This window comes from Prionailurus bengalensis, chromosome B3, assembly GCF_016509475.1.
Source record: "Prionailurus bengalensis isolate Pbe53 chromosome B3, Fcat_Pben_1.1_paternal_pri, whole genome shotgun sequence".
In the NCBI taxonomy this organism is placed as follows: Eukaryota; Metazoa; Chordata; class Mammalia; order Carnivora; family Felidae; genus Prionailurus; species Prionailurus bengalensis.
Window position 1 is genome coordinate 108,047,459 of NC_057355.1, and position 11,438 is coordinate 108,058,896.

Below are 11,438 nucleotides of genomic sequence, written 5' to 3' on the forward strand. Positions count from 1 at the left end.
AACGAAGCTCTCAGAGCCCTGGAGAGGGAGTGCTACCTGCTATTCATGACCCCTAGAGCAGGTGATCGCTCATGGGAAAAACAGGTAGAATTAATCATAGGGCTGTTCTCTGTTTCCTCTCCTTTTTGGCAGACCTGCCCACAGTGTGAAACCTGTCAGAAAACAAATTAACTCTTTCTTGTCCCCCAGGGGAACTAAAAAGAAATTTTCAGAAAACCCAACATGCATTTACACCAAGTGACCCAATGAGAGTTGGAGGGAACATCTATACATCTGGCTCCATTTGGCGATTTCTTAGCTTGTGGGGTTCCCATCCTAGTGGGACTTGGAACATGAGGCAACCAGGAAAGAATGGGGCATATTCCTATCACCTGGTTCTACCTATTGAAAGGTGCCCCAGGTATGGTCCCGGAACTTAGGTAGATTCACCTCCTTTCTTCCTGAGTGTCAGTGCAGCTGCGCTTGATCCTAGTTAAAGGAAAACCTCTACCCTATCACAAGTTTCTAAGAAACGTCTTTAAATGGGTGTTTTCCATCCCCCAGACTCTTCCCTAGTCAATCTTGTTGAGCATCCATACTGGCTCTGTATGAGAAAATCCAAACTATTTCATAATTTCCCCCATTCATTTTTATTCCTAACTTAATTTAGAAGTAATTTCTTAAAACTTACTTCTTGCCTTAGTTGATCAAAACCAGAAAGTTAGCATATTGGTGTTCTTTGTTGTGTGGATACTGTTTAAGTGCTCCTTATTAAATATTATAATACAAGATTTAAATTATACCTTTATTTTCTATTTTGCTCTACTTTTCTTTGTCCTATATCTCTGTCCTTCTCTGGGGGAAAAAAAAGTTTTAATTAGAAGGAAAGAGGAAATGCGTACAGATTTGCTTCTAAGATACATAAATGTTGGAAAAGTTAACAAGGACAGTTTGGGAGCCATAAAACAGACTGGTTTTTTAAAACAGAAGTATGGTTAGGGGACTGCATTGTCATTCAGCCTTGTAGTTTTTCCATAAAAGTTTTGTGTGTATGTGAGAAATCAAGAGATATATCATATGTAAAAATAATCCTCTGGCTTTCTTTATGAAGATTTTGTCTGTTTATTTTGAAAACAGCCATTGGTTCCAGATTCCCAGAACTGATTTTGTTAGATTAGCTATTTGTACTCAGAGGTAGAGCCCTGAGCAATATTATTCTTCAATTAAAATCAAGAACTTGACTTTAGAAGGAAGCATGTTATGTTTATATAGCATCAGCAATGCATAGAAAATATTCACCACACATATCTGAAGACAGACAAGGCTTCGATTGTTTAAATGTTCTTTTCACTTCCTAGATACTAAGGCACTTTGACTTTCTATCTGGCTTAATTTTCTTAAGCTTGTTACCTACTTTCATTCATGGCATTCTAAATAAATACAGAGCTAATGCTTCTTCCATGTAACTATCTCCTTGACTTAGAGATAAATGTGCCTTTTGCAAGGTATTGCAGACTATGCCACCACACTCCCCAAATGCATTTTTGGTACAGTCAACCTAAGTTTTAGTTTTTGCTCCCCTCCATCAACCACACCAGTCCCTGCCACTACTCCCCCAAACACACACACGCTGCAAAAGTTAAGGGAGCATTACTGCATACTGATGCTTACAATTTAAATATAATATCTGTGTGAGGGCTAACTAAAGACGTCACAGCTATGTGGGTTGGGTTGGGTTTGTTATTGTTTTTCACAGTCCCATTGCCTTTTCCTCGTATTTAGATTATTTGGATAAGTGGCAAGTTAAATTAGAATTGAAGTATTGCAAAGCAGCTAAAGCCATGCCTGAAGTAGGGGAGCAAAAGAGAGAATAGTTGAGTTTGTAAAAACCACTTAATATAAATTGGAGAACACTTAAACAGTTGGTTTTACAGGCTTGCTGACTAGAACCTGCAGACTTTGTATGAGGGAAGCTGACTGACCAGGTCTATGACACGTTAAAGAACGTTTCAATGTTCTTTAAGAACAATGTTCTTTAATGCCCTATGTTTAGTAAAAATATGTAGTCTAGGACTGTTTTTTTCCCTTTAAGATCCCACATCTATACCAGCTCAGGTCCTGAACCACCACTCCCCCCAAAACCCATGTACCTATTATAAATACACCATGATATTTTAAAAGCCATAATCAATTTTAAATCCTAAATTAAATTATTATAGCAAATTTAAATAAATTTGACTTGTGTTAATTCATGAGTGCTCCTATTGAGGTCTCCTATATCAGTCCTATAAAAGATTTATCTCTAAGTTAGAGTAGGAAGAACAGGGGACCAGTTGGAGGAAGCTAGTATGCATTTCCATGCCTTCTTACTATAGTAAGTAAAGGGCCAGAATCTTTCTACTTACCTGTCTTTTTAATGACAACCGCTAATGGCAGTGAAGAAAGGAGAGCGGCCAATATCACTTAATAGTATTTTAATTACAATTGGGTAGCCACTTCAGGTAAGCTTAAGTGTGTGTTAAATCTGAAGTAAACCTTTTTTCCCCCCTCCAAGATAGGATTGTTTGAGGTTTGGTTTTCAGTTTTTTGGTTTTGTTTTTCTTTGTACATTTTCCTGTTTGATCCCCTGGGGGGGGCAGATTTTTGATTTTAAGAATATTTTAATGTTATGGCAAAGGAAAACAATTAATGAACACTTTACCAAAAAAAAAGGGGGAGGGAGACTCCCAGGTAGCAAAGAAAAAGAGGGGGAGCAACTATGGTTCTCAGCTCTACCTGCTGAGAACGGGGTCTCAGCTGTCCATTAACAAGTTAAAAGGAGAGAAGCTGAAACTCATACTGAGTAAGAGTCCGGAGTCCACACGCCTCAAGCAGTCTCTTTCTCTTTGTTTTTAAATGCTACTGTAGTGTTGTTTCTCGCTGTCTGAAAGGACCACAGCGTCTAAAACGCTGATTGTCATCCTCAGTGGGAGAACAGGTTTCCAATTTCATCAGCTGGAACGAAGTTGTGTGTGTATACTCGGCTTAAAACACTAGAGAAAACGTGGCCTTCCCAGGGCAGCGCTTTTCCTGGGTAGACAGTAAACCAACAATTCGCCCCAGATTTTGACTCTTTTCGTTCCTGGCTGGCTCATCCACCTCTTTAGAGAGTCTTCCGGGTGGAGTCACTGGAGTCAATCAGACTGGAGGAGGGGTCACTATGATCTTGAGGGGCTCGAGCGTTCCCACCTAAGGTCGCAGAGCATACCTGCTGGCTAAGGGACTGAGCCCTCGGGTAGCCTTAGTGCGAATTGCCCCTTGGGGGCCAAATGAGCACAGGCACTGGTTCCGCTGGCTTCCGGAGGCTGGAGGAGGGAATCTGGGAGAGTTTTTAGTGTTCTACTCCTGAGGAAAGCTCCGAAAAAGGAGAAGTAGCTCAGAGAGAGCACATGAGCCACCTGCGACTCTCCTCACCTTAACCCTGACCCTTTTATCCCTCTCAACGCCACCTACTCCACCAGAGAAGGGCAGAATGTGAGCGGCGACAGTCTGGCCCGCAGTGCGCTTCGGGTGGTGCTTTCCCTGCTGGGGCCCCGGGCCGTACGCGGGGCAGAGGTTGATGCTGGGCCCAGGGCCACCGGCCAAGGGAGAAACGTCCGACCGGGCCCTGCCAAAGAAGAGGAGCTGTCGTCCCGACCTGCCAGAGACTCTAGAAACCAAGGCCGCTTTCCTGTGCCGTCGACCTTCTAGCGACAGGGCAGGGAAGAGACGCGCTTTCTGGCTGGCACTCCTCCGCCAAAGGCGCGGGTGAAAAGCTCATGTCCAAAAGCCGGGGCCGAGGCCTCAGGAAGCAGAGGAGACAGAACATATCGGAAGCAGGGAACAGGCGGCGGGGCCTAGGCCGCCTCCTAAGTAGGCTCCTAGGCCCGAGGCGGCTGCCCTGTACCCGAAGCGCGGCGTCGGAGCACCAGGAAGCGTTCCCCCTGCGGCCGGGCCAGGATCCGCCTGGGGCCTGGACGGCTTTATCCCGCCGCCACGGGGCCCGCTCCAACCCCACAGTGGCGCGGCCGCGGCCGCCTAGTGCGTCGCCCAGAATTTAGCTCCACAGGTTAAAAAGGAGACCCGGACTTGGGCCTGCAAGGTGGCTCCGGGGTCCACAGGACGATGGCAGCTCGTCCCGCGAGGCTCAGGCTACCACCTCTTTGGCCCTTCCAGGGCAGCCTCGCAGCCTCAGTTCCCAAAGCCTCGGCCGGCCGGGCCACCAGGCCCTGCGCCTGGAGCTGAACTGTGATGGGGTTCCCGGGACGCGCACGATTCTCTGTGAACTGGTAGAGAAGAGCCTCGGCCAGGGCGGGGAGGAGGGAGCTGCGGCGCCCCGACTCCCCGCGCCTCCGCAGGACAGAGTGGCAAGAGAGTCTGCGGGTGGCAGGGGGAGCTCCCCCAGCGTTCTGCAACCGGAGACGCGCGGAATGGAAGCCTCTGGATTCCCGGGACCTGGAGTTCTGCCCGCAGACTTTACCAAAGACCTCCCGGCGGGGGAGGAGGTAGGAGCGAAGCCCCCCTCGGCCGCAGCCGCCGCCGTAGCCGCAGAGGCGGCGGCGGAGCAGAGGAAGGCCGGCTGTGCGTGGGTTCAGGGCCAGGTGCCCGCCCGGCCGTCAAGGTGCGGGGGAGAGGAGCGTAACGACGATCACCGCTCAGCAAACAGAGTCCGCCCATAAGCGCCAATGCCAATGCCTCTTCCTGGAAGCTTCCACTTCAGCTCGGGGTCAAGACCAAGCTGTCCTTGCCTGAAGAATTGGTTCAAGACCCGCAGTGTCCGGCCCCAGGGGCGCCTGTCTCCTTGCCTGCAGCTCGTGGGGCTCTGATGGCTCTCGAGCCCCTACTTGCTAAGCCAAAATCTCGGAACCGGCAGCCAAGTCCCTTTGCCTCCGAATAGTTAGGAAGCTTCGTTCTCAGCCAAGAGGTCAACACGAGCAGGCAGCCAGGACCCGAACAATCGTGTGTTCAGATTTAAAACGTCAAAAAAAAAAAAAAAAATCGCACTAGTATTTGTTTTTTTCATTTTACTTGGCAAAATGCTGTAAGGTTTCGTCCTAAAAACACTATTTATAAGCCGTTGTTCATTACTTTTGGCTATCATTAAGAAACCTGCAGAGGAGAAACGAAAAGTGGCTTTTGATTCAGTTAAACTGCGACGCCGAGAAGATAAATTGGATGTCCCTTAACAGCTGGTCCTCGAAGATTTCCTCAAGGAAAAAAAAAATGTGGTTAGTTCCCCCAATGATCGCTCCAAAACGATTGCCAAGAAAACTCACAGCAATATCCAGTTTTCTCGCCTACTCCTGCTCGTCCCTGGTTTCGCCAGACTGAGCCGAGGACGGCGGAGGGAGGCATATTGTGCAATTTCTTATTAAACACATCTGGAATATGCGCACTCTGGCTCCAGAGCCAGGGATTTTACAAAGAGTTTATGACTGTGACAGAAAATTGTCCTTTTAACGAGTTTACAAGCAGTAATCACAGGGGTTTTTACAGGACTGGCCCGCTCTGCTCCTCACCAGATCTGCAGACATTTCCAAGATTCACCAACCAAGGGAGAGGAAGTGGGCCCGGGCGCCCAGGGAGACAGATCTTCCACGAGTCTAAAATTATACCAAGCAGAGCTGGAAGAGTGGGGGGTAGTCATCGGAGTAGGAAGAGAGGGCATGTAAGAAATTAAAGTAATTGGCCCTTCCTTATTTTCCAGGGAGATTTCCGCGGTGTCCTTTGAAGCCTGTCAGGGTCATTGAAAGCTATCTTTGTGCAGGGTGTTTGTTTTGGGGAGTGAATGTGAAGAATGTGCGGAGATCCCCTGTGAGAGCCCCTCCTGCAGAGGGTGGCATTTCTCCGTGGCCCAAGACGTGGAGAATAAACACCCTAGTGACTTAAATAAACACCAACTTAATGATCCAAAACACTAACAAGGGAGATTGGGACCCTGAGCTCCCAATCCAAATGATGGTCTCCCAGCGGCTGTGTGCACATCTGTCCATCACTAAGGGGGAAAAAAATGACTTTATAAGTAAAAGTGACTACAGTTAAATACAGTGATCCTGTCTCCTTTGAACTCAGTCAAAGCTATTTGGCATTAAAAAAAAAAAAACAAAACCTCATAATAAGAAGGCCTAAAATTCTACCACCACCACCCCTCATACACAAACTCAGTCTCCTAGATCAGGACAGGAAAGATAGGAGAGTAAGAAAGAAATGAATATATTAATAGTGACACGGATGGGGAAAAAATCAAAATTATGAAAGTGTCATGTCAGAAAATAAATAGACTCTCTCTGGGGAGCAATATTTTTACAAAGCACAAGCAAGCCAATCCTGTTATCCTGAGTAGAATTTTAATAAATAATGCCATTTGTTTCACTAATTTTAAAAGCTAAATACAAAGATACATCATTTTTGCCCCAGGCAAAAATAATATGGAGCCTACACGATTACTGGGATTTTTCTGGACACTATCTCACAGCAGTGCAAAGAGCCCCTGTCCTGTTGGTCTGCTTTCTATTTATACAGGTTAATTCACAATGCTGTTACCCATGTTCGAGTCCCCCCCACCTTTTTTTTTCCCAAGCAGATATATTATTTTACTTTCACAGTCTTGTCATAAACTCATTAATACAAAAGAGCTGAGTTAACATATGAACGCTGTGGAGAAGAGCTAGTGGTAAACAAAACTGCATATCTAAATAATAAAAAAATAAATAAATACCCTAGAGCTAACTTCACTCTTTTTCTATCACATAATCAACTCAGTCACCACTCTTGGTTCAGGTGGTGGCCTTCAAAGTACCCTGCAATTCATAACCATCATTAAGTAAGAAAGCAAGAAAACTTCAAAAAAAAAAAAAAAATAGGGCCCAATGACAGCAATACACAACTCACCTTTCAGAAACAGAATCGTACTCCTGGTGTTCTACTAAGTTTTAATTTAGACTGGTTTAGGTACAATAGAAAAGAAACCTGAAAACACATGCTGTTTTAGTAACAAATACCAGGTTGCCAGATTTGTCGCATATTTTTGCAGGCTAGAAACTAGGAACAAGAGAAACCCTTAACAGGAGTAGGCTACAGATATGAAAGCTTCAAGGGCATGAGAAGTAATGCCATTCAGGAAAGTGTTTTTTTTTTTTTTCACATTGGTACATTTTTAAAGTTTGCCATTAAAAAAACCCAAGAAAACAAACAACAACCAAAAACCCCACGAAATTTGACAAAAATAGTTGTAGCACTAATGGTCACTGCTATTTCTAACTGCCTTACACAGAGAGCATTAAGACATTTAGGCACTTAGTTTTCCCCCTAATACTGTTCTTTCATTTTAATCTACATAAAAGTGTTTAACACTAAATAATGAAAAATGTAAACTTAATTTTTCCCCATCAAAAAAAAGTTATAAGATCATATTTTTCCTATTCACCTTAAGAATGCAAACATTTTCCTCCTGGCTGGAGGCTTTTATTTTCACTATTTTGACTTCTCTCTCTCTCTCTCTTCATTTCCTTTTCCTCTTCCCAAATGATTTTGCCATAAATAAATTAAAAGGAAATAAGTAAAATTCAGTTGATTTGTAATTCCCATTCACTGAAAAAAAAAGAAAGAAAGGAAGAAAGAAAGGCTACTGAAGCTGGCACATGGATTGCCCAGAACCAAGACTGGGTGAGTGGGTGCTTTTGTTTGTTTGGGTTTTTTTTTTTTTTTTTTTTTTTCCTGATCTCTGCACTGGGATGGGAAATGCAAGAGTTGGAGAGAAGAAGGTAACTAACTAAGCTTGAGATCGCTGTTGGTTTTGAGTTTTAAAAAGATATTTGTGAAAGTCCACCATTCCTTTATGCGCAGAGAACCCCAGAAACAAGCTGCAAAAATGTTCCTGATTTCTATTTACAAGTGTCCCTAGTCACTGCTTCCAGGCCCAGTACCTCCCCACTTAAGACCCCAAGTCCACCAGACTGGAGGTGAGAGGGCCCAGCAGGGAGTCCTGGAGCTGATGCTGGTGGGCTTGCAGGCCGTGGCTGGGCTGTGAGGCCGTTAAGCCAGGGAGAGAATAGTTTGAGCTCCTGGCGTGGCCCATATTGCCCTGCAGCAGAAGTACCGAGTTCTGGTCTGGACTTTGGGGAGGTGAGAATTCTTCTTCTGAGCTGGACATGAGCGGCTTGCCCCCTTCCAGAGGAGAGAGTTGATTCTGCTTGTTGGAGGAGGAGTTATTGTTTTCGGTGTTCTCCCTGAGAAATAGAGGACAACACCATATGGTTAAAAAAAAAAAAAAAAAAAAGTAGGTTAAAAAAAGTGTGAGTGGAGGGAGGGGACCTGGCAGGAGAAGAGAGCCATTGTGCAATCAGTCATATACCCAAATGGAGGAGCTGTGCCCTCCCATCCATCCCCAAGGGTCCTGGGGTAAGTAAGGAGGCAAAGGAGACTGGAGAAATGGGAAACTACTGGCAGAGCTTGTGGGGAGCCACGTCCTTTCCTCTTCCAGATTTTAGAAAGCTAGATCAGCAGGACTTATTTGAAACACAAAAATTATTTTCAAAATTGTGTTCAACCAGTTATTTTCAAATACCTATCAACTGGCATCACGCTTTGGAGTAATTAAGTTTGAAAATCGTCCAACAAATGGTCGTTGGTGATAAAGAAAATGATCAGAGGACAAACAGAGCCCAACGCACAGATGTTTGGGGTGAATCAAGTCAATTGTCCTGTTCCCATCTGAGGAAACAATTAAACGTCGAGTTTCCCTGCCCCTGCCCGGAGGTTGTGGTTTCAGAGGCACAGGACAGGTCATGGGAAGTGGTGTCCAGAGCGGCCCAGTGACCTGAGTAAACACAGGGAGCGCAGCCAGTCTCTCCGATTTCATCAGGGAGTGGGCCCTCGGGCCTGACTTATAGGAGGGACCTTTTGTAACTAAAGTCTAACTGGAACCAACTGTCCCCGTCCCCGCGTTAGTCGCTCAGTCCTTGGTCCCTCACAGCTCCCTCTGAACCCCCTCCCGGACATCCACAACCGCGCACCGTTTCCCAGCAGAGGAAACTTCGAGGCCCCGCGCAGCCCGAGACCGGGTGCGGCGTGCCTGGGCGTCGGTCCGGATGCTGGGTGCTGGTAAACTTCACGGTTTCGGAGCCCCGGCCGCTTCCGCCTTCAGGGTGCTGGCCCATCCTCCTCGGCCCCAGCGCTCCCCCTTTCTCCTCCTGCCCTGTCCCTCTCCCAGGACAGCCGCTGCGGCTCAAAGTATCCAGGCTCCGTGCTTTTCCACCCGGAGGGGGAACGCAGAGGCGACATCTGCGGCCCCCAGGCTCTCAAGCGAACAAAGGAAACCCAGCCCTACCAGGCGCTCAGGTTTCCCCAAAACTCCTCGGCTTCCCGGAGCGCGCTCGCCGCCGCCGCCGCCTCCTTGGGCTCTTCCGAATCTCGTTCGGAAACTCCAACAGCAAACGGATGGAGCCGGGCCAGGTGGCCGGGGGTGTTCGCGCGAGGAGGGCGGAGGCAGAGGCAGGTTAAAATAACATTGCCTTCTGAGCTCCGGAGAGAAGTCTGCCACTGGAGACCCCCTTCCTCAGCCGGGGCGGCGGCGCGGACCGCCAGATGGACCCGCCGCGGCCCGGGACACGCGCGAAGGAGCCCGGAGACGAGCAGTCCTTTCCGGGCTTGGGGCGCCGCGTAATAAGTGCAGCGCCAACTCTTCCAAAGCTCTCCTTTCTGTGGATTTCTTTTGAAAGACTCCTCCCTTTGTACCGCTAGTGCGGAATGAAGCGGCGACCTCTCGCCTAAAAGCCTACCAGGAGAGAGCGAGGAAAGGACGCGGCGGCAGTGGGGGCAGAGCAGATGTCTCAGGCCGGCTCCACACCTCTGGGGAGCAAGAGGAGAGAGGTGCGCGACCCTCAGCCCCCACCGAACCCCTTTCCTCGAGATACCAATCAACACTTCCCTCGTAGTTGATCTAGAAGTTCTCCCTGCAACCCCCCCCCCCACTCGTCGCCCCAGCCAACCAGGGAGGCACGAAAAACAAACCTAGCGCCAATATTTCCTGACACGCACACCCCAAGAAACCCACGCGCGGGCGCTCAAATCAAATGACTCCCCATCCCTAGCAAGCGATCTCAGAGTTCATGAACTTTCGCTGCAGTACCGCGGAGGCCCGGGCGCCGCCCCGCGGACGGGCTCCAGCCGGCGGAGAGGACGCGGTGGCGAGTGCCAGCGGGGGCGAGAAGGGGCGGAGGGGAAAGTAAGGCTTCCCGGGGTCGCCCGAGCAGCGGGAAGCACGCCGCGTACCTTTCCTTGGCCTCGGCGGCCCGGTCTCTTTGCCTCCGGTTCTTAAACCAGTTGCTGACCTGGGTGGTGGTGAGCCCCGTGGCCTCGGCCAGCTCCCGCTTCTCACGAGGCGAGGGGTACGGGTTGTGCGCGTACCACTCCCGCAGCACACCCCGCGACTTCTCCTTGAAGCAGTAGCTGGTCTCCTCGCCGTCCCAGATGGTGCGCGGCAGCGGGAATTTTCGGCGCACCCGATATTTGCCCACCGCGCCCAGGGGCCGGCCGCGCAGCTTCTCGGCCTCCACGTAGTGCGCCTTCAGCCACAGTTGCTGCAGCTTGGGGTGGTTGTGAGGCGAGAATTGGTGGCTCTCCAGGATCTTGTAGAGCTCGCGGAAGTTCCCGCGGTGGAACGCAACCACGGCCTTGGCCTTGAGCACGCTTTCGTTCTTGTGCAGGTGGTCGCAGGCGGGCAGCGACCACAGGAACCTGCCCAGACGCTCCAGGTTCCCGCCTTGCTGCAGAACTTCGCACACGCACGCCACTTGCTCCTGCGTGAAGCCAAACGACGGCAGCATCGACATGGTTGGGGCCTGCCGAGATGCACTGCCCGGGCGCACGCGGCAGGGAGCAGCGCCTTAAAAGCAGGGGGGCGGCAGCAGCAGGGAGGGGGGCGCAGCTGCTCCTAACCCCCTCCCTAGGATTTCCGTAGGCGAAAAAGCTAATCGAAATTTAGGGCTGGGCGGCCGAGGAAGAAGGCGGAGGGGGGCGCGCTGGACACGGAGAGGCCGGCTCACTCCGCAGCCTTTTTGGGCCTCTCTGGCTCCGGCCTCCCGCCGGGTTGATGCTGCTCGTTGCCGGGGAACTTGGTTTCTGTTCTCCCCGCAGCGGCCTTAAAGCGCGCAGCGTCCCCGGCGCGCTGATTGGCTGCGGGCGGCGCCTATCCGGGGCTGGCCAGCCCGCGCGCCGCCGGGCCGGGCAGCGGGGCCGCGCCGCCCCGCGCCGCCCCGCGAGGGGAGGGCGCGGCTGTGGAGCCCGGGATAGGGAGTGGTGGGAGGAGAAGGACCGCGAGAGGTGGGAAGCGGGGTGGGGGGAGGGAGCCGCACTGCCCAGGGGCGGGGGGGGGGTGGGGGTGTGAGTGGGTGAGCGCGTCAGGACCCTGCAACGTGAGCCCCCTCTCAGTGTCACCTAAG

General features: G+C 49.9%; 1 protein-coding gene across 1 annotated transcript; it reads right to left on the reverse strand.

Annotated features, from left to right (window-relative positions):
• Positions 1–6,322: 6,322 nt before the first annotated feature.
• SIX1 (SIX homeobox 1) lies at positions 6,323–11,187 on the reverse strand. The gene is made up of 2 exons (XM_043556298.1): positions 10,270–11,187; positions 6,323–8,225 (listed from the first exon to the last, which is right to left on the reverse strand). Exons 1-2 carry the CDS (start codon positions 10,827–10,829, stop codon positions 7,931–7,933), a joined length of 855 nt encoding a protein of 284 aa, XP_043412233.1. The 5' UTR covers positions 10,830–11,187; the 3' UTR covers positions 6,323–7,930.
• Between the last annotated feature and the right edge of the window lie 251 nt (positions 11,188–11,438).